At 34.8% G+C, this 24,294-nt stretch overlaps 1 protein-coding gene across 23 annotated transcripts in view; it reads left to right on the plus strand.

Annotated features, from left to right (window-relative positions):
• Positions 1 to 24,294, plus strand: part of PPFIA2 (PTPRF interacting protein alpha 2) — a 467,388-nt gene that overhangs the window by 134,481 nt on the left and 308,613 nt on the right. For 4 of the 23 annotated variants that reach the window (XM_073900599.1, XM_073900600.1, XM_073900603.1 and 1 more), the window contains exon 1: positions 21,755 to 22,159. The exons of the other annotated variants lie outside the window; for them this stretch is intronic. In XM_073900599.1, coding sequence (XP_073756700.1) covers positions 22,079 to 22,159 — 81 coding nt within the window. In that variant the 5' untranslated portion in view covers positions 21,755 to 22,078. Of the gene's footprint in view, positions 1 to 21,754; positions 22,160 to 24,294 lie in introns of those variants that run through there. 23 annotated transcript variants of the gene reach the window in all.

Genomic DNA, 24,294 nt, shown 5'->3' on the forward strand with positions numbered 1-24,294 from the left:
AGTACCTGAAACTAACTTTACATATTCTACTCTGGAAACTAGACATTTCTGTCAACTAAGTAAGGCTCTGGGATTGGGTTTTTTAATGAAATCTGATAATGATTGCTAGTGAGAATGGTTTCTTCCTCTTTCTATGACTTTTGCATCATATTTCTGTCACAGACACTGAAGCTATAGTGCAAATAATTATGGGGTATAAAAATAGAAGAGAGGGAAAAATCAGGAAATAGCAATAATGTTTAGAGAAATGCCTGCAGAATAATAGAAATAACATATAAATGAAATCAACAAATCATTTTTTCTGAAGTACCTATAATGTTAGTTATTTTCAAATAAGATGTCTAAATACAACTTTCTCAGGTATGTGTTATTACAGCTAGTTTACAGCCTTAGAAACCATGCCTTTAAAAGTTAAGTATCTTGCCCAGGAACACATAATAGCCATTATGTAAAGTAGCAGAGCCAGGATTCAGCTCATGCCTTCTGAGTCCCAAGTCCAGTGTGTGTGTGTTTTGTTGTTGTGGTTTGTTTTCTTGTTTTGCTCTTATGAAATTTCCTAATGGAAATCCACTAAACTACCAGAATACTAGCGATCAACAAATTTCCTGAGTATTCATAGTGCCAAATAGAAAGAAGAGGCAGAAGGAGAAAGGATGCAAAGAATGGAAAAATAAAGTAAAAAGCAAGAAAGAGGGATACAATTTGCCAGGATTGGAGATGGAGAAGTTTTGATTTGGTATCTGAGAGGCACCAAACATAACTGAGATGTAGAAGCCACCTTTCTATGCATATGCTCTTACTCATCTGCATTCTACCCTAAGCCCTGCTCTACCCATGTGCTGCCCATTCTTGTGGTCTGTGCATAAGCTGTGTCTCACCCAGGCACCAAGGGTGATAGGAGGCTCGCTCTCAGATGTTACCGCTATGTTATTCAACTTTGGCCAAATTTCTAAAGCTTTTTCAAGTTTCTTTTCAGGCTTTTTTCTTTTTTCCCCCCTCCCTCCCTCCCTCCCTTCTTCCCTCCCTCCTTGCCTTCCTGCCTGCCTGCCTTTCTTCCTTCCTTCCTTCCTTCCTGAGAGATTTTTGCTAAGCCTGGCAAAGAAACTAAGGAAGATCATGTCATGACACACTGTATTGATGACACCGATGTTGGGTTTTGACACACAGCCTCCAGATTTTTCCTATCACACCGAGTTTTCCTGCCTCCTTGGAATGCCATCCAAAGAGACTGCAAATTTTAATAATGAATCTGAGCACTGTATCTGAAGTCAAGCATGATTTTTCTCACTAGATTTCATGTTTTGGGATGTAAATGTAAGCTTTGAATTACCCATTCACAGCTTTTTTTCCAGTGCTTAGGACATGTCCATGCAAACTGAATGTATTAGAGACAACTTTGACATATCAGAATTACTAAGAGTGATAAGGTTACGCCCCAACCATGACCTGGATTAAAGTGTGTAAATGTACAAATTTAGCAGTTAGGCACTAATCTAAGTCCAATTTTCTCTGCAGGTTATACACAGTTCTCATGAGCTGAACAGATGCATTTCTGATATCCCAGAAGCCTCCCACTCTTTATGTAGAACATAATTATATATATACATATATATGTATATATATTCATACAGACATATATTGTGTATATATACTATGTAGGGTTTTTTTCCTTAGAAAACTGAAATATGCAGTTTTATTTATTTTAGTGATAGTGACATATCCCATACTGTCATAAATTTTTATTTAAACAACCATATTTTTTAGCTAAGTAAGTCCTCCTGTGGCTCAGGACAACTCTTTGCAAGATGATGGTGAGCATTTATGAATTCTAGTACCACTTCAGAGAATAAAACTGATTATTTTATTATATCATAGCATTACCTCATAGCACTATTACCTCTGTGCTTTAACAAATTGGCTTAATTTCATTCTATATGAAATTTGCCCAATTATTAACATTTTAACAGATTAAGTTATTCTGAAATGTTTTTTAATAACATAGTTGATTGCATTGTGGCCTGGCTTCCTTCACTTTTGCAATTGATATCATATTTAACATACTGAAATGTTTTTCCATTTATATAACCTGTAACTAAGAAGTTGTTACTTCTATCAAAATTCTGAGAAAGCCTAGAACTATTAAAGGACTATGTCATTGTCTTAGTTCTGGTTGCTGTCTACAATAAAACTTGTAGAGGAAATTCCTTAAGACATTTTGTCATCACCCTTATCATCATTAAATATTGTAGATAAAATTGTGACCTGGGACAAAATGCTAAAGCAATGTATAAATTATAGTATTTGGCCTGGCTCTGAACCTAAGAAATTAATAATAAAGAAATGGGGTATAAGGAAAGTAATGAGCATGTTTCTACTCTATATTTTTCTGGATTTGCAAGTTTGATTATGATTGTCAACTACCCTAGGAAGATTATATTTTGATGCTTAGTGCTTATTGATAGGAAGATCCATTTTTTCCAAACCACCTGTCTCTTTCATTTCTTCTGTTCTTTCCTATTCACCATTTCACATGGAATCTTCTCCCTTGATAAGGAGAAGATACATTAATTGTGAACCAATTAGTACAAAATAATATGACAAGTGTTTCACTATAAAGGATTGGTGGCATAATGTTCTGATCAAGAACATAGTGAAAACTGTTTCTCTGTGGTGTATGTGTGTGTTTTCTTTTTTATGCAGCTATTTGAGTAATGCCCCCAAATGTAGCTGCCTTGTTTACAGGACATAAAAGAGTACTAAGTAAAATTTGTCTTTTTTAACCCCAATATCACAGTCTTACTTTCATCACATCTTAGGTGGAAAATGATGTGGTTAACACTTCTCTATTCAAAATAGACTCCAAACTCAAAAATATGGTATCTTTAGCCAACACATAATAATTTCATTTCCACAAAAAAATTCCTGGTGTCCTGATTTATCTCACTTAAATTTTAATTGTCTAAATATCTTTGTAAAAGTGCTTTTAACTAACATGTATCACAGTAACACATGTTCTCTATCCTCATGTCTATGGTTCTTCACAACCATAACTATTCCAATTAGGAGTTTTTCTAATTAACCATTAAATAAATATTGTTTTAACACTTTCCTAGCATAGAAGATATAGTTAGGAGTAAGGGTCTTTACTTGCATAAGGCTTATAGTCTCAATTTATAGATAAAGAAACAAAAATGTAGATTTTTCTATCACATTTTATGATCCAACCATCAATAGCTTAGAACTAAAGGTGAATAAGCCATTATCCATGCTCTTTAAGAGAACTGATGGTGAATTGAAGGAGATGAATATACAGATAATTCTCATGTGAGAAATATAGATATAAGCCTTCTAACAAAACTATAGACAGAAAGATCTGGGACTGTATGGGAAGGAGAAATTATACCACTGTTTGAACATAAGAATGAATAATTATTATATTTATATTAATATTGAATGAATAATTATAGCAGAGTAATTCACACAAGGATTGGTTGCAGCTATGATAAATGAAGTTATTTAGGATGCAAGGTTTTCCTTTTCTCTCTTCCATTTTGCACACACACACACACACACACACACACACACACACACAGGCTTTTTAAAAACTCAAAGTTGTGTATTTGTTTCCCTTTTGGGTGGCCTGCAAATTGAATTTTAACTACCCCATGGTTCTTTTTTGCTTGTATACTTTTGCTTTGTTTTGATTTGATTTAACCTGCTTTGGCCTACTTCTAATCTGAGTGGAAAAACCTAATGCCACCCAACCATGTTTTAAGGCTTTCCTCCTTCCCTAATCACTTCTGATGATTATTGGCTTAGGTAAAATTAGACACATCAGTTCCTTAGCTTCTGCAATTTGTTTTGATTACCAGGTGTTGTTATGTTTCTACTGTCACCAAAAATGCAGTGTATTGTCTAATTTGGGAGTAAAAAGTGAATATACATTTTAGAGCCTCCTACCCTTGCAAATCTATAACTCTGTTACGCAGAGTAGCTTGTTGAAAGTGGGCTTTTTCACGGATTTCAAGAGATTGGTGTTGTCACTCCAGCTTGTGTATGTTATGGCATTCATTCATTCAACAAATATTCATTGAGTTGTGACTTTATGTGAGGCTCTGTTCTAAGCACCGAGGTTATAACAATAAGCAGAACAAAATTCCTTGCCATTACATAATGTAGATAGTTCCAGTACAAGGAAAAAATGAGCTAGTTTCATATTACGTCAGGTTTTTTGGTATCAAATTCGTGTAAGAAAAGATCCAGATACATATCTAGATCATCAGGACATTTGTTCTTCTTTTGAATGTCTGGTTTTAGAAACTGTACCCACATGCCCATAGGATGCAATTGGGGATATACTGCATATGCAGTCTGAAAACAGATTGTAGTGGGAGTCTTACATTGCATATGTAAGTTACTCTGACATCTTTGCAGATCACTTAACTGCTCACATTTGTAAACATCTTTTGGCCTTAGACAGAAAAATTAATGTCCCAGTTCTGTACAGTAGATGGATGAAGTTAATGACATATCATTTGAGGTCATTAAAATTGCCTAAGATACTCATTATTTTCATGAACATTTATAAATAGGAGTTTGTATTGCTCATGACACTTACTCCTTTTTATCTACTCTTTTAAATTAGTGCTGTACATTTTGAGCATCTCTGTTTTCACTATTTTGAATATCCTGAAAGTCTCACATCTCTAAATAAGCTGGAGTATTCCTCTTGAGGGACCCCACAAGATTGCTTTCCTAGTCACACTTCCACTTAGTGCTGGCAGGAAGGCTTATCTTCTATTTGATTAAAATAGATTGATATTTTAACTATAAGTTCATTATCATGCCTGCTCTTCATTGTAACTTTTGTCTTTCCCGAGGTGGTTTGGAAGAGCATAATCACTATCTTGTTTTTCTTTTCTTTTCTTTTCTTTTCTTTTTTTAATCTTTAAATGCACCTTTTTTACCCCCCTACCTTAGAGTTAAATGTGTTCCTGAACTGGATAAACCTCACTGAATGTGTGTATTCTTATTTATATCAAGTTTAATTTTCTTCTAGACTATAAACTTTCTCACTTAATTTAAATTATAATTTATTTAATATTATTGCCAGATAGCCCGGGTATCCTCAATATGCTATTGGTAGTTTTGGAGATTTTGCATATCATAATCTAGGTTGGGGGAAAACAGTGCATTGACAACCGGGACACATTTTATTGAGGTCCATTTTCCCCAGACTTTCCTTGACTGCTGCAAATGCCAATTATTTTTAATTCTGATCTGGTTTATTTTTAAGTTTTTTGGTTTAAGCTGTGTTTTTAAGCCATGTTTACCAAGGCCCTAGGACTGTGTCAAAATGCCTCAAGGGTAACTTCAGCCAACTCTAAACAAGGATTCTGATTCTGTTACCTCTGACTCAAAGAAATTCCACTTTTATATGTCTTATATCTTGGGATCCCACATATAATTTCATTTAAAATATATTCTGCTAATGGTTACCAGAGAGGAGGAGGGTGGGAAGATGGGTGAAATAAGTGATGGAATTAAAGAATACACTTAATCCTGATGAGGACTGTGAATTGTTGAATCACTGTATTGTATACCTGAAACTAATATAACACTGCATGTTAATTATACTGGAAGTAAAATTAAAAACTTAACTAAATAAAATAAATAAAATACATTCTGTTTAGAACAAAAGAAAATTATATCACTAGATTATATCAACATTTTGCTCAAAGAATCTATACCGCACCCCTTACCATTGACATCTAGCACTCCCAGATTATTAGGGGTATTGGCATTGAGCCCTATATCAAATTATAGGCAGATGTTGTTTATTATTATAATTCCATCCTAACCTTCCATTGAAGTCAGAATGGGAAAATAATCATGTGACTGAACATCATCATCATGAATATCATCCAGTGACTTCATTGGTCACCAAAGTGGATTTGGGAGATCTGGTTGATCAGGAAAATTCCACCTCCTTTTTCAGTCTGCCTGGTTTGCTATCCAAGTTCTCAGCTTGGACAAAGAGGTGGCTGTCTCTAGATGGGAACCTCTTGCTTCAGGCAGGAGCCCGAGTGGGCTGTTTCAATGGTGAAACACCAATCCTAGTGTAATGCTTACTGGCCCTCCTTTTAGCTTATTTTTGTGGTCCTTCTTCATTTCCCTGGACTCTTTAATATCGGGGTACTGGAAAGTTCAGTCATTAGACTTGTCTTCTCTCCCAATATTTACTCCCCTAAGTCTATACACTGAAGACTCCCAAATTTATAATTCTTGCCAGGATTTTCCACTGTAATCCAAGCTCATATGTCCCACCACCTGCTTGAAACCTCCATGTGAATGTCTAATAGGTATCTAAAACTCAACATGTTGAAAATTGAGTTTTGGATCTTCCTTCCAAACCTGATTCAACCATAGTCTTTCCTATCTCAGTTTATGATAACTCTGTCCTTCCATTTGTGTAGGTAAAATTCTTGGGGTTATGCTTGTCTCTTATTTTTATCACTTCCAAATCTACCTTCAAAATAGTTTTAGAGGCCAGCCATGTCTCATCGCCTTCACCCTTTCTGCCTTTGTCTGAGCCACAATTCACCTGAATAGTGTCCTAGCTCATTTCCCTTGTACCACTCTAACCTCCTCTTCCCAGGCCTCATTCATTTTTGCCCTTTAATTTTTATTTATTTATTTTTAAAATTCCAGTATAATTTTCAGTTGTACAATATAGTGATTCAGTAATTCTATACATTACTCAGTGTTCATCCTGATGAGTGTACTCTTAATCCCCTTCATCTGTTTCACCCATTCACCACCCACCTCTCCTCTGGCAACCAGCAGTTTGTTCTTTATATTGAAGAGTCTGGTTTTCTGTTTGTCTCTTTTTTTTTTCTTTTTTTGCTTTGTTTCTTAAATTTTACATATGAGTGAAATCATGTGGTATTTCTCTTTCTCTGACTGACTTATTTCACTTAGTAGAATACCCTCTAGATCCACTCATGTTGTTGCAAATGGCAAGATTTCATTCTTTTTTATGGTTGAGTAGTATTCATTGTATATACGTATCACATCTTCTTTATCCATTCATTTATCAATGGACACTGAGGTTTTTTTTTCATATCTTGGCTACTGTAAATAATGAAAAGATGCTCAACATCACTCATCATCAGGAAAATGCAAATCAAACCACAATGAGATATCACCTCACACCTGTCATGATGGCTAGAATAAAAAACACAAGAAACAACAAGTGTTGGCGAGGATGTGGAGAAGAAAGAACCCTCATGCACTGTTGGTGGGAATGAAAACTGATGCAGCCACTGTGGAAAACAATATGGAGGTTGAAAAAAAAGTTGAAAATAGAGCTACCCTATGATTCAGTAATTCCACTACTGGGTATTTACCTATGCTTTATTCTTAACCCAGAAGCCAGAATAATTCTTTTAAAATGTTAGCCAGCCACTTAATCATATCTCTCTTCCTCTCAAGGCCTTCCAAAGCCTCTCCACCCTGCTTCCCTGTCTTACTCAGAATAAAAGCCAATGCCTAATTAATGCCCTATAATATCCACCATAATCTGGCTTCCTGTTCTCACTCTGACTTCATCATCTAGAGCTCCCGTGCTCATGTACCCAGCTTGAGGACACCACCGTCCTTGTTCTTTAGTCACACTCTGAGCATGCTACCACCTTACCACCTTTGTATTTCTTTGTTCTACCCAGCACCCTCTTCCTTTGATAACCGCCATGGCTCCTTCCTCACCTCAACTCTATTTCTGTTCAAATGTTACTTTCTCATTGAGACCTTCTTTAAGTACCTTTAAAAAATTCAGTTCTGTTTACTCCACTAGAAGATAAGCTCCATGAGGAAAAGAATTTTTTTTTTCTGTTTTGTTCACAGTAGAATCCTCAGCAGTTCAAACAGCTGTAAGAATTCAGTACACACACACACACACACACACACACACACACACACACACAGAGATTTTATATATATATATATATATTTTAATAAATCAATGACCTTTCCTTAAATTCTTTCCTTTAATCTCTAAATAATATACCTACTTTACTATGGGTATCTTGGTGCCCTTACCATTTCTGAAGATATAAAAGGGGATTTTAAATTTGCCTGCCATTTGCACCAGACTTGTTGCTTCTGATTCATGCTGTAGGCTCAATTCCAATTACCTTAGATACAGTTGGTTCCACTGCTACCAGAATCTGTCCTCTGCTTGAACCTGCTTAACGCACACATGGAGGCATCCTTCCCTAAGGTGTCATGAATGCAGCTTTTTATGGATAATTTTAAGATAATAAAAGGTATTACATCACCAAAGAGAAAATAGTTTAAAAATCAATAATAAGCATAATAGTTCATAAAGCTTATTGGCTATTCTCTGCCTCAGATTATGTCTTTTTTTTTTTAAGATTTTATTTATTTATTTGACCGAGAGAGACACAGTGAGAGAGGGAACACAAGCGGGGGGAGTGGGAGAGGGAAAAGCAGGCTTCCCGCAGAGCAGAGAGCCCAATGTGGGGCTCGATCCCAGGACCCTGGGATCATGACCTGAGCTGAAGGCAGACGCTTAACAACTGAGCTACCCAGGCGCCCCAGATTATGTCTTTCTTGCTCTCGTGTGAAACTTTGGATATTTGTTTATCTTTACATTTCTAGGTTTTAGTTGTGGTCTAATTATGAAACTACAAAAGTTGGTACATTAAAACTTATAGATTATAAAAACTATTCAGTAGTTTAGACCCATTACTGCATCCATTTTGGATCCAGAGTAGAAACTTGAACCATATAAACTTTTATGTTTAGAGCTCTCATAAGTAATTTTTTTCTTTGATATATAAGTTATAGATTTAGTTGTGAGATATTTAACCTTTGCTATGTTTGTTTTATCCTCTTTTGATAAAGAAGTCTTTCTTTTTCCATTTCTCTAATCAAGTTATCTTTATTGCGAGGCAGTTTTCTTTTTAAATGGTTAGCTTTGTTTTGTTAGTGGCCATAATGAAAATTACATTTTGTGTTGTGAATATTAAGCTTTAATGACTAAGTGATTAAAATACGGATTTTACAATGCATTTGCCTTTTATTCCATTGGGAGAAACACTAAAGTTGCCCAAAAAAACATTTTAACATTTGAATTGCAAAAATAATGAAGCTCTTACTCAAATTTCTTATAATAGAAATATTTTTTTGATATTCCCAAGAAGGAAATAACAGATTTCTTTAATATCTTGCGGTGTATATATATCAAGTGAAGATATTAACTAGCCCCATTCACTGTTCAATGACACACACATATATATGTAAATTTGGCATATATATTAAAAACATATAAATATCTACAAATTCAAAGGGTGAGAAAGGGTGAGAAAAAAACTGATTATTATATCTTATGGTATTTGGGTGAACTGCTTTTTTTTTTAAGATTTTATATATTTATTTGAGAAAAAGAGAGAACGGGGCAGAGGGAGAAGCAGACTCTGATTCCCCGCTAAGCAGGGAACCCAGACTGCGGGCTTCCATGACTATTGTTGAATGGTGATTTTACTCAAAAGAAGCAGTGTGATGCTCTTCACAGTCTTTGTATTTTAATTTTTATAATAATATGTACTCAGGGCTTTATATTAATTAAAGATGACTCAAAATAATTATTTCAATTTTTAAAATTTATTCTTATTTATTTTTTAAATTCTATTATAATTAACCTACAGTGCTATATTAGTTTCATATATATAGTGAATTGTTGTAAATCTAGTGCTTAGTACAAATCTTAGAACATTATAGGCACTTAATTCATAATTACTGAATTAATGAATTGCATGGTCCAATTTAAAGAAGTTTGGCAGGTCATTGTTATCAATAGGAGTGCTATGGGTATCAGAAGTAGAATTTTAAAATATGAAGATTCCTCCAAGTTATTGAGAAATAATATATTGTTGATTAAATTTTAGTTTTCTTGACTCTACCATTTATATTTAATAACTGTTAGCTGAAGCTAATTATTACTTACATTCATTTATTCAATAACTAGTTATTAACAACTTTATGGCAAACATTGTCCTGAGCACTGGGAATGAATGCAACAGTTAATAAAACAAAAAATATATTCCCTTATAAAATGAATAAATACCATTTTTTCACATACAGTGCAGTGGAGAAAATAAAGCTGACTAAGGGAATGAAACGCTGCAGTGTAAGAGCAGGGGCATACTTTTTACATTCTCTTCAGATAAGGACCTTCAGAAGTGCTAACATTTAGGTAAACCCTTAAGTAACTGATGGAGGGAACCATATGAATATTGGGTAGGCTGGGGAGAGAGCCAGGCAAAAGGAACAGCAGTTGCAAACACCAAGAAGAGAACATGCTAAATATGGGATTTGAAATCACAACTAAATAATCCTTTCCTTGCTGTAGTTCCTGTCCCCCCTCCACTGCTCTCCTTCTTCCCGTTGCACTTATCCCCTTCTGACATACAATAGAATTTACTTCTTATGTTGGTAGTTTCTGCACTTCTTCCCACTGCAGTGAAAGCTCTACAAAGAAGAGTGTCTGTTGTGTTCACCAGTGTAACCTAAATGCCTAGAATAGCATCCAACTCACAGCTGGTACTCAGTAGATCTTCACTGTGCCAGTTGACATTATATTTGGGGGACCGCAAGATCGTGTGGCAGTGAACAGTATATAGGGGTGTAGTGGCATCAAGTGAGGACAGAGGGCCAGGATCAATAATTGTATGGCTTTATAAGCCATGGAAAAGACTTTGTATTTTCTCCTAAGTGTGATAGGAAGCTTCTGGAGGGTTGAGAGTAAGAGAGTGGAATGGCCTGATTCACATATTTACAGATCTTATAGACTGTTGTGTGGACAACCATCCACATTCTCCAGCAGCTACCAGTTGTGTGGACAAACACACCAATGTGCTAATAACTCACCTATTGCAGACCTTAGTAAGGGCCACAGCTGAAGTACAGACTAATTATGTGAGGATAGAAAGATTCTGGACTGGTAAGACTTCCTAGATGAGGGAGCACTGGAGTTAGATCTTGAATATGAGTAAAAAGAAAATTTCAGGCAAAAGAAAACAATTGGGCAAGGGATAAATGCAACACGATCTTTGGGTAGAATAAAGAAATTTGGAAAGTAGGTTTGGATTCTGAGTACTGAGAAGGTGACAATGACAGTAAATGCTCTAAATACATTATTTCACTTAATTTTTATCAAACCCCATTGAGTTAAAGCCTATTTTAATCTCCACTTTTCAGAAAACTGAGGCTCAGAGAAGCTTAGTCAAAGCTTTATGCAATAGGAAAGAAGCATGGAGATTTGAACTTGGATCTGTTTGACGCTAGATCCCATGTACTGAGTTGTTGCTTAATAATACAGTCAAAATTCAAAGAATTACCCAGTTCCTTGCATTTGATCAGTTCAATCAAATTAATATTTATTTTGCATGACTGGGGCTGCTAATGTGTATAATGCTGTCCAAAGCACCATAATCATCTTACTGATTATGGTCCTTTTTATATTAAAGCAAAGCATTTATAATAAGAATTTCTCTCTTTGTTGTGAAATGTTAATAATATTTATGTTCCTTTCATTTATTTATGTGTGGTGAATGTCAAGTACAAGGCAGATAAATTGAAGAAATTAATAAATGCCCATAATTTATCATGACATAATAACCTATTAATTCTGTGTCTGCATGGCCTTGTAATCAACAAGCTGAAAAACTGTGACTTGACCATAGTCATTTAGATATCTACAATTCCAACTAGGAAGTTGTGATTCAGGGCGTAATAATAACTTCTAATAATTCACTAATATTCACATTCATTTAAAATGAAGTTTTGCCAAGGTTATTCCCTAGGTGGTGTTTAAACTTTTCATTCCTTATTTAGTTATTGGACTGAAGAATATACTGATAACACATAACTGGTCACAACACCTGGCCTTAGAAAAGAGAAGAAACATTAAAAATGGAATTTAATGCAGAAAAGGTGAAAAGATAGACTTCTTAAAGAAGAAATATTAACCTGTGGCTTTGAGGATAAGCATACACCAGATCAGTGTTTCTTGATCTTGTTCACATTATAGCACAAATAGGAAATCATAATATTTTTACATTACATGAATGTAGACAGAGGAGGATGCTCAAGCCTGGTATTGAGTACTTTAGGCACTGTGGAAGCCCCAGGATCTGACGAGTCACCCTGAAGCTGAGAGACTGCTGTTTCAGTGCACCTGTGATCTATTTGTAACACACTGGCTGGGAAGCTCTGTCCTAGTTAGCTCAGAATGATTCATGGTATGACCAAGAAAAGCAGGACATTTTTATCTTTCTTATGTTCAGTTTGACTATAAAAAAAAAAATCCCACTATATCAGCTATCCCTTAATCCTGTTTGCACATTGAAAAAAAAAATCCTGGGGAGATTTAGAAAAATACCACTTTGGCATCCTTAAACTAATTAAATAAAAAATCACCAGTGGTGAGGCCCAGACATTGGTATTTTTTAAAGCACCATAGGGGATTCTAAAGTGCAGAATATTCTACTGTACTAGATGATTGCTAGTGTCTTCTATATCTCTAACCAGCTAGGATTTTAAGTGATGTTAGAAGATAGTCTATAGAAACCTAAGTTTGGAGAGGCCAGTGAATGTGTGGATGCTGTACAGGGACAATTAAGGAATACCCACAAAAGAGACTGTCTCTCAAAAAAGAGATTGCAAGACACTACTCATGATGCCTAGGAAAATCCCCATAGACTTAAAATTGCCAGTAAGCTTCCCTTTCTCCTTGTGACAAAATTCAAGTGGAGGCATCAGTCTGAGACTTTGAGATGAGAGAAAAAGAGATAAGGAGAGGGACAAACACATGTGAGATTGTAAGGAAAGGAACTTCGGTATAAGACAACCAACTGTTAATCTGCTGCAGGGGAGCGTGTAAGCAGTGAAGAGAGGCCTCACCAGACTGGAGAAAGGTTTATTGGACCGCCGTGAAAAGAACGTGGGGGGTGGTGGGGGCCCAGGCAGTATAGAGGGCGCTGTTGAGGTTGAGGGTGGCAAGCTTGCCAGCACATTGATCGTCTGATGTGCTCCAGCAACGCGCATCAGTTCAGCTTGTAGCAGAGAATCAGCGTTTGATACAGATGATCGTCTTGCCTACTTGATTCATGTCAATCTCTCGACTTCTAGGACACATCCCTCTCTTGGTCTCCCCGCATCCCACGTCACTGGTTGATTCCTACTCATTCTCCCTTGCTGGCTCAGGATTCTTATTGTTGGAGTGCACTAAGGCTTGGGTTTGGACCACTTCTCTTGTCTATTTGCATTCACTTCCTGATGACTTCATTCCAGTTTTTTGGTTTTCAGTCTGCATGCTAATGTGGTCTCCAGATTTGTATATTCAACTGCCAACGTGACATCTCTATTTAGATGACTAATAGAAACCTCAAACTCAACATGTGCAAAATTGAGCGATTGAATTTTTCCCAAACCTGCTTCTTTCACAGCCTTCATCTCATTTGGTGGCAATTTCATCCTTTCACTGCTCAGGCCAAAGACCTTGTAGTCGTTCTGGATTCCTTTTTGCCTTTCACAACCCACATCTGATTCATCAGGAAAATCTGAATACTTCCATAAAATTAAAATAGTTCATCAGATAGCCAGTCACCGAAGAATTCTTTGACATATGTAATCAATTAGAAATTTATCAATTCCTTTTTCATATTCTGTCCTGAATTAAAATTAGTGGCAGATAAAACAGTACCAAGATGTAATTTTGATTTATGGGGGACTTTTGTAACCAGCTAGACCTGGTTTCAAATGATATGACTTTGCCATTTGTCTAAGTGTGATTTTAGACAAGTTATATTTCTCTAAGACTTTGTTTCCTTATATATAACTGAGGAATACCTCCTTCAGAGGGTTTTATAAAAGGCAACTCTGGCTTCCCTGTAATATCATTCAATAAATAGCAACTATTGAGCTATTGTTATTGCCCTTAATGAAAATAAAACAGGATCGTGATTGGCTTTGTCTTTCAAATGAAATTCTTGGAAAAAGTAAAATTAAGGAGAAAATAAAATACTTGCTACCATGACAACTGAGGCAGTAGAGAATGTAAAGAATAAGAAATGATAGTCTAAAGATTGCTTCAGTCTATTTCAGTGTTTTCACTAATATTGCCTTTGTTTCTGTAATCTTGTAATCTTTCTAATCTTAAACATGGGATTGTGAGTGGAGTGTCCATCCATATAAATTAAAATGTTTTTTTTAAATGTTCTATTATTCCAAGATAGCTATGATAGCATTATCCTAAAAGCTCTTGCACAGCCTTGGTTACTATCATGATTCTTCTCTTCCTGTTATCCTATCAGTTAAACCTGTATCTTCTGAGATGGTATAAACAAAGTATTTAACATAAAGTGAACTCTATGAAGAGCATCAGAACATCTGTTTTGTTTGTTGGACCATACCTTTCTTCTTTTTCTTTATTGTGATATTTCTCCCAATACTCTGTGAATGTGTGATGGAGATGATTTTATCTGTATGTACATTTGAATGGATGGATGCATGTAAGTTTGCAAATTTATTTTTTCAATCTATTTTCGAAATTGTTTTTTTAAAGAAAAATCTATTTACTAAACTACTAGGCAGCATTATTTAATACAAACAATATGGGTTGGTAGTTAGAATATCTGGATTTATACATTCTCTTTTTTTGTTCATTTATTCACCAACAACTTGACTATTTTTTAAAAATTTTATTTATTTGAGAGAGAGAAAGAGAGAAAGCATGAACAGGGGGAGGAGTAAGGGAGAGGGACAAGCAGACTCCATGCTGAGCATGGAACCCGACGTGGGGCTCAATCCCATGACCCTGAGATCATGACCTGAACTGAAATCAAGAGTCAGGTGCTTAACTGACTGAGTCACCCGAGTATCCCTTCGCCAACAACTTGACTGTTATGTACCAAGCAGTACAAATAGCCCAAACTTTGAATGTTCGGTATACCACATATTAACTGTAAGAATCTGGGAATTAGAATAAGCATTTTTGAGTTCTCAGGACTAGTCAGTAAGTCAAAATGAGATAATTACCATTAAGATACGACTCATAAAAAGACAGAAGCAAACAGCCAGAGGAAGATTTGTTTCAAGCATTTCCCAAATATTTATCGGATGCCTACTCTATGCCTTGCCTTGTGCTGGTTCTTGTTAGTGATAGACAAGAAATTCTATACAAGACAACTTTTGCATATTAAGGACTCTTACTTCATCTCAACTTTAGAAACTATGCTTCCTGGTTTAAAAAATAAAATCAAAATTTTATGTCAGTGACCAAGAATTTTTTTTTTTATCCTGATGCAATAATTATGGTATATAGTAACAGAGGACATATATGGAAACTGGACAGTAACTAAAGTAGAAAATATAGATTTATCCACAGTGGAAATATTGGCCACAAATCGCTAAGAATTTTGCCAATTTCTAGGGAAAAGTGAAACTTAATATCAAAACTATACTATAAAATAGGGCATGTAGGGCATAACCATGTTTAAGTTCAATATGTAATAATCTATGTGTAGTTCTCATGCCATAGAATGGACCCAGTGTTTCTCAACTCACTGTATTTATGTTTATAAAAGTCAGAACTCAGAAACCCCTTCAGGTATTATAAAACCTTAAACTATGTGGGCATTTGATATTCATAGTGGTAGATGAAGAAATAATGTCCTGCCATAGAACTTTATTGTGGTTTTTGCAAAAACAGGCTAATGACATGTATTTTAGAACATGAGATAAATTTAACAAAATACAGTAAAATTATTGTGTCATAGAATTATAAAGTTCCAATCCATCAATATTTTTTTCAGTTAAAGGACCAAAACAAAACTCAAGCCTGAATTTCATACAATTTAATATTTTTAATTTAAGCATGAAGATGTTTATGGACTATTATAATACATGTAAATATTTGTGAAAAACGCCATTCAAGCAAAGAGAAACCAAAGTGCAAAGAAGAAATAGTTTGGGGAGCCTGGGTGGCTCAGTCGTTAAGTGTCTGCCTTCGGCTCAGGTTATGATCCCAGGGTCCTGGGATTGAGTCCCACATCGGGCTCCCTGCCCCTGCTTCTCCCTCTCCCACTCCCCCTGCTTATTGTTCCCTCTCTCTCTGTCTCTCTCTCTCTCTCTGTTGAAAAATAAATTAAAAAAAAAAAAAGAAGAAGAAGAAATAGTATGGAAAGAAGATACCCTTTTAAAATTTTCTAATTTGAGTTTTGAAGACAGTATGTATGTAGGTGTGTTTGTGCATTGCATTATACATACATATACATAAGTACAAGTACATGCACACCCAAAAACATCCATACACATAGGTATATACACGTCTACATGCATGCCTATATCTAGATATATACATATGTAAGATTTCATGAGATTATGTTTTTAAAAACGAGCGCATGATCATCAAGATGTGGATTAAAGGCAAATTTAATATTTTTATCTTGTTATAAATGGAAGCTTGTAAGTTTCAGTATGCTTGATTTGTATTTATTTCTTTAGTCTGAATGACTACAAATCTCAAGGGATCACAAAGGATTCTAAATATTGTCTTTATTTGAGACACCCTCAGTGAACGGTTAGGTAGCTTAGAAATATCTCCTGAACTCGGAAGAAAGTCTTTGAGGCATTAGAAGTTTTGTTTTGTTTGTTGTTGTTTTCTCATTGGGATCCTCCAATGCAAGCTCTCACAGCTAGAACTGATTAGACCTGTTGGATGGAGTATTTCACTGGCTGGCTACAAATGCGGTGTTTCCTCTCACTTCACCTGCCCTTCATCTCTATTCTAACTGTAATAGGTGTCTGGTACTTCATTGCTCCTCAGTAAAAATTTGTTGAATAAATGAGTGAATAAATGAATGAGTGAACAAAACCTACAAACTTGTGTACAACCAGCTGTGACTGTCAGGAAGGAAACAGAGGCAGTGTGCAAAAGTAAACTTAGAGTTGTTGGCTTTCTACATAAGATCATCTTTGCTGAATCTTGTAGAAGTCATAATATGAAGAGAAGGAAGCAGATATAGTTTGAGGTGCATAAATAAGAATATATATTTAGTAGATAGATAGATAAGATAGATAATCTAGCTGGCAATATGTACCTAACTAGCTTCCACATGCCATCCATATGGATCACTAGGATGTATTTGCCCATCTGGACTCCAAATTTCACTCCATCTGGCATGACTTCTAACTGAACGCTTGGCTAGAAAATTCTTTGTTATCCTATAGTGTGATGGTGTAAATTGTAGCGATCTCTCTCCTCTCTTCCCTCCTCCCTCCCTTTCTCTCTCTCTTTCCTTCGTATTCTTTGTCCAGTATGGCATTTTCCCCTCTGGGCATTTATCAGGAACTAAGAGCAAATGAACAGCCCTTTCAGTGTATTTCCTTAATTCTCCAAATTCTTATCACTCTAGCAAATTTTTGAGCTTCTTATCAAATACCCATAAATGAACAAAAGAAAAGATGTATTGAATTGCTTGTCTTGAAGTAAAATATATCTAACAGTTATTTGTTCAAAAAGTTATATTGAGGGGCTATAAAAAATGTGTGAGCTGAATCTTCCTGACAGTATATGAAATAGTAGGCTCTAAAGTATTTTTTTGAACTTTTTATAAAACCAAGCTGATAACATACATTTCAGAAGGCTTAGGAGTAACTATTCTCAGAGGCCGAGGGGTATATTAGATGACTTCTGGGAATCTTCTCTGTAAGTCTATTAAGAACAAGTGTCTGGCTTCAGGATTTTATTTTACCCATTTTTAAGAAAGTGTAATTGAGTTATCCTTTTACTTTTTCATCTTCAGTTTCTTTCTGTAAAAATCCAAGGGGTTGAGATAGCTGGAATTAAATCTTCTAGAGTTCATATTCTTAATTTACCTATCCTGAGAAAAGATATACCTTGAGAGATTTTGGGGGGTGGTCTGGGTGTAGTAATTGAAGTGGACATATTATTTACCCTTTATATGGTTGATAGACATTGCCCAGAACCTAATGACTGCTACCATAAGCACATTAAATTTTATTTCACATAGTAATACTGTACTGTATACTTTTACTTTCAAGTTAATACTTAAAATAGTCTTATTATAAATTGAACTCAATCAAACTAAGAATGAAGTTTCTTGACAAGCCAAAAAATCTTGGAAAGCTATTTGGAAAACTTAAGAAAGATGTCAAAATATACTAACCAAAAGTATGAAAATATGTCTCTACATTTCATATATTTTTTGAGACAAGAATGTTCTAACTTTACTTGATTTCATAGAAATAGGGTGTTAACCATATTAAGTCTCTTTACGAATTTCACTTGAGAAAACATTTGTATATGAAAAAACACGTCTAACACAGTTACCTCATATGCCCCGAAATGTTTTCAGCCATATTTCCCCAAACATTTTGTATCTTTTCATGCTTTTATTCTTCTTTTCAGAAAGACTTCAACCTCCTGCTCTTCCTAGGGTCACTTTGATATATCCCTCGAGTTGGGTGCTTTTCAGATGAACTCAATCTTCTTTACGTTAAGTCAGTCATTAAAACTCATTAAATTGCATTTCAGTTGTCTTGATAGTTAACAACTTCTTACTAGTTGATATCCTTCCCACCAAATTGAAAGTTCCTTGAGGACAGAGACTGGATCTTTTAGAATTATTCCTCCATTAGAAACAGTACCAGACTTCTACAACCACAATGGACAAGGCAAGATTCTGTATCCTTTCAATTTTTAGACATGGACACTACCTTCACTATTGCTGCCAGGCAGAGAAAGAAACTTGAGTTGTCTTTAAATAAACCCTCAGAACAATGATATACTGTCATTATCATAAATAGCCCACTTAGAAAACAAAAATTTGGGAAGGAATGTATATTTTGACAATTTCCACAACATTTAGAGTAAAGCACTGTATTTAAAATAATTATATATTAATACTGTTTCTCCTTCCAGCTTCTTTCAACATTAATTCATACTGCCTTCTTTCCCCTCCCCACACAAAAACTATGGAAAAGAAAAACTTGTACTCTTCTTGGCCAAAAGCTTTAGAGTTCCTTGCTAAAACAGTTTGTTGGTTGATGCAAATTCAGCAAATATATGAGATTATACCAGGAATATGTAATATTATACTAGAAATATTTGATTTATTGGCCCCTCTAAAAAATAATAAGAAATCTAGAGAATCGTCTGGTCTATATTATATCAGAACCAATTAACAGATAAGCATAAAACACATGGAGATTTTTTACAGCATAATAATCTATTTGGAAAAAAAAATTCCTTTAAAACCTGGATTCCCAAGAACCTTCACAGTTGTTTTTGAGACATTATTTCCACTAACAGCTCTTTGAGGAGTACAACTTACATGGCCCCACTAACCATAGGAAGAAATATGATCCCAACATATATTTTTGAGTGAGAAAAATCAAAATTTTTTACATAGATCACTGATTACCAACATATATAGTAATATGGCTGATTAAATAATCATGGAAAAAGAAAACATGACTTTTCAACTTAAATTGCAGTGGTAGAGTTATAGTTATGATGACTAATACTTTTAGCAAATAGGTGACTCATACAGGAGAAAAAAAATTGTAAAAAAAATAGTCGTTTGAGTGCTCAAAAAACAAATGGATGGGAGCACATCAAAGGGAAATAGCCAGTCTGAAGGAGCTCTCTGTGGCCAAAGCTGGGACAATTTGAGCATCAAAATAAATTATAAGTATAAAATAAATATACATGGGTCCATACTGATACAATTAAATTATTGAAGAAATAATTATAGATGAGGCAAATCTTCTCCATAGAAGAATTCTACTTAATACATATAAACACTACCCTCCACCAGGAAGTAAAGCTTAATTTCACCACTTTCTATCACTTCTTTGAGGATGTACTAGACTTAGTGGCCAACTTCCAAAGAATAGAGTATGGAAAGGAAAAAATAGTGACTTTACAGTAGAGAAACCTGGCAAATGCCATCTTGCCAAGTGATGGTTAATATTACTAGTGATATGTGGATATTGTATACTTGCATAATGATGTGATGAGGTCAGTTCATTAATATATGATGAGAAGGACACTTTACCTCTGTGGTATTCTTCCCTAAAGCCCATGGCCTGAGTCTAATCATGAGGGAAACATCAAATAAAATTAATATAGGCATCAGAGCAGGATAGCCTAGGGGATACTTGGCCAGTACTTGATGGTCTTCTAAAGACCATCAAGATAATGAAAAAGTAGGAAAAGCTGAGAAGGTGTCACAGACCAGAGGAAACTGGGCAGACACGGAAACTAAATAAACATGGATTGGAAACTAGAACAGAAAAGAGACATTAATGGAAAGACTAGTGAAATCCAAGTGAAGTCTGGAGTTTATTTGATAATAATGTGCCAATAACAGTTATTTAGTTTTGACAAATGCACCATAGTAATGTAAGATGTTAACAGTTAGGGAGATCGGGTGAGGGATATATGGGAACTCTTGTACTAGTTCTACAACTTTTCCATAAATTTAAAATTATTCTCAAATTAAACATTTGTTTAAAAATTATCTTCTGGCTTATTTAGCAGTTTGCTGGGTAAATAACTACCTACCTGCTGAATTTACCAGAATGTGGGACCCCTATCTAAGGAACGGAGAGTGATTTTTCTGCTTCCTCCTCATTGATATTATAAATCTGAATCATAATTGGAGAATAAAGATATAAATGAATAATTAAGTTTTGAGAGCCCATCACCATCATACTCTTTTTATAGTCTTCAGGTTCAAAGCAGGTGGTTCCTGGTTCTTAATTATGTATAAGTATGCCATCTTAGATACATTCACAAAGACACCGCTTTTGGCTCGTTCTCTTCTCTGTTCTCCTGAAGTCTCCACCTTTGAACCATGTGTAAATGGAGCATTTATTTTTACCTCTAAAAAGTGTAAAGTCATCTGAATATGATCTTTTATCCAGACTGAATACTTTGTGTTAAAAGACATAAAAAAATGGACATGATTTGCAATGTAGTCTAGACCTTTGCATTTAATGTTTTTGGATATTGAGTTAAAAATCTTCATGTAGCTAAAATATTTTTTGATTTCTTCTTTCTATATATGAGAGATAAAGTTTTGATTTTTAAACAAGTGTATTGGACTTCTTTAGCCATTAATTATGAAACTTACTGAATTTTTGAGTTAAAATGGGGTAGGGAGAATAATGATTATGTCCATATTGTGATGTTCTTTGAGAGTTCAGAAAAGTAGAAATATTTAATGCATTTTATTTGATAATATTCCTAGTATTGTATAGCTTTACTGAATTGTATGCTTTGAGCCTCAGTGTTCTAGCCAGCTATAATATGCTTTGATCTATAAATGTAAAAAGAACTCTTCACTGTAAAAGAAAAGGATTTGTACAAAAGTCTAAAATCTTGTTGAAAAGACTGGGAGTAACAAAGAGATTTGGAAACATACAGAAATAAGAGTGTAGAACAAGAATTTGTTACTAAATACGGCTTTAAACGGCATATGAAACATGCTTCAGGTTAGTCAGAAGAGGTCCTCTGAATTACACTGTGCACGCTTCCCTGAAATGAAACTGTATGTTATTGGTTAACCAGGATATTTAGCATAATCACTCTGCTAGACTGTGGTAGAGGGAGGTGATTATCACTGAGAACAGATGGGCAGGTCCACAGCACTGCCAGATTCTTCACAAGCTCCATTTATTGTTGGTTCTTGCTTTTTCCCTTCTGTGTTTTAATTTTTTTAAAAAAACATTATATGTTTTAAAGAACTAGCTGCACAAAAGGTCGGTGGCTGATAATCTTTCAGCTTAGATTTCAAACGCAGGAGAAAGATTCAAAATGCTATCACTGTGTATCTATGAAGGATGGGGCAGATTTCATTTTACCCTCTAGCCTCCCTCAATGATGCACGGATTTATCTGTACGCTAAGCTCTCTGCTCCGCATCTGTAGCTCCTTGTGGATTATACTGTCTCTGTGATCAGAAATGATTTTCTCGGATATGAACACCGTTTCTGGCTCCCCTAAAGTGCATCCTCCTAATGGGACCCGGTTTTACACTTTTCAAGTAAGTGTGTTTTAAATGGCTTCGCTACTTAGGAAGTTAATGTATAGTCAAACTTTTAATAAAGGCAAATATAAGCAAAGGAAAACTGCAAAGTGTGAAAGTGTTAAAGAGGATGTAAGAAATGGATTATGTGCATGTCAGCTTAATCTATATTTTTAAAATATGGAAATAGGATGGCATTAGGATTCTGTGTGAATTCAAGCAAAATAATAATGAACACTTAATTTTCACAGGGAATTTAAAATTTGCTACTGTATCATCCTTGAGGGTTTATGAGATGTGTGTCCTGATACTGTTATTTATGGCTATCATATGGTGAACATTACAGAGTTACTTCTCTTATATATCACAGAGAGAATAGAACTAAGGGACATATAATGGGACTTTAAAAACTGTCTCCTCTGGGCTTAGAAAAACCTTTTATATTTCATATACATAGCTTAACCAAATTTCTATTATTTCATTTTGTTACACGTGCAATAAACAAGTAATCACTAATATAAGAGGCTTAAATACCACGTTTAGTATGCTTTACAATTTGAGATAAAGTAGAAACTCATGAAGATGGAAGATTTTCTGTGTTACCAGAAAGTCAAAATGATTTATAACATAAATATAAATGTGAGTTACAAAGCTGTTACCTACTAAATGTATTTCAGTTGCCTGTGAATAAATCAGTCATCAATCTAAAAAATGGTTAAGTCTAAACTAAATCAGATTCTTCCTCATTTTATCCTCAAACTGCATCTTTTAGTACTAAGGTTGACTTTGTAATTCAGTCATATCATCATTACATGAAAAGGGAAAATGAACCTCTTCTCTCTGTGTATTTTACTGTATGTGAAAATAAACAGCCCAGCATTTAATTATTATAGCTATATAGTTATAATGTTCTGAAAAATATATATATATAAAGACCTAGAGAATTAATACAGTAGAGGTAGTCAGAATTCTTTTAAAAGAGGGCTCTGAATAAATGCATATCTGATTTATTAACGTCTTTTGCCTTTGCAAACTATAAGCAGCAAATATAATTACTCCATCTCTCTCCCCTTTTTATACTTCTATTTTTAATCCTGGTGCCTCTCCTGCTTTACACTGATGTCCACTGATAGTGCAAGTCTGTGCTGTTACAGAATATATTCACTTCCCAGTGGCGATCTGCTTATTGTGGCAGTGACTCAAAATGCAAGTGCCCTGGGGCTGTTCTACAGAATTTTTTTTTTTTCTCCTCTGTACACTGAGATATAAACACTCTTTACAATATCCTGTGGTCTGGCTCTTTGGGACAGCTTTTGACATTAGGTATTCTAGTTCAGTCTCTTAAAGTTTAAGGGTCAGTAAATTCCATATGCTCAGTCATGACACAGGCTTTTTACAATTCCTTCAGTAAAGATCTTCCTGACACCTTTCTTGGCAGGTGATTTTCTTTGAAAATACACTGGAATGATTTTTAAACACTCACTTTTTTTGTTGTTGATGTTATAACGATTCGTTTAAGAACTCTAGGAATTTAGATAAATAGAAATGTTTGTTGACAAATATGAACTCTGTTCCACATTTTTAATTCATAAGGTGATATTTGATCCTGACATTTATGATAATAGGCAGTGAGTGTTTAACTTTTTGTTGCTATTGTTTGCTTCTGTTTGTGGTAGAAGAGAAGGAAGAAAAAAAGATAGTTTTTAAAGCATGGAAGGTAAAGATTTATAAAAGTTGACTCTTGGCTTTTATTTTCAAAGGGCCGAATTGAACATGATTATTTTTTCTTCTTTATAAGCCTTAACCTATTTTAAGGCAATATATTTTCTTTGGTTGAAATACTGTTATAAGAAATGAGATGCTGTAGAAGTAACAGACCATTTCTCAAAAAAAATGTGTCTTTGAAAATGATCAGTTAAATTTTCAAAAGCGGTTCTCATTATGGAATGACATAAATGCATTTCGGAGATGATTCTGCATCAAGGAGTTGAGATTTTAATGCTTACTTTCTTAAAATTATTTTAGCACGAAAGTTAACATATGCAAAAGCATTTAAGATAGCTTAGCATGAATAATATTGAGTTTCAGTTCCATTTTCTCATTAAATGTTCAAACTGTCCTGTCATTTTTGCTGAAATTGTACATTACCAAAT

Source organism: Callorhinus ursinus, unplaced genomic scaffold (genome assembly GCF_003265705.2).
Source record: "Callorhinus ursinus isolate GAN/ISIS: 27379988/994484 unplaced genomic scaffold, GSC_fseal_2.0 scaffold14, whole genome shotgun sequence".
In the NCBI taxonomy this organism is placed as follows: Eukaryota; Metazoa; Chordata; class Mammalia; order Carnivora; family Otariidae; genus Callorhinus; species Callorhinus ursinus.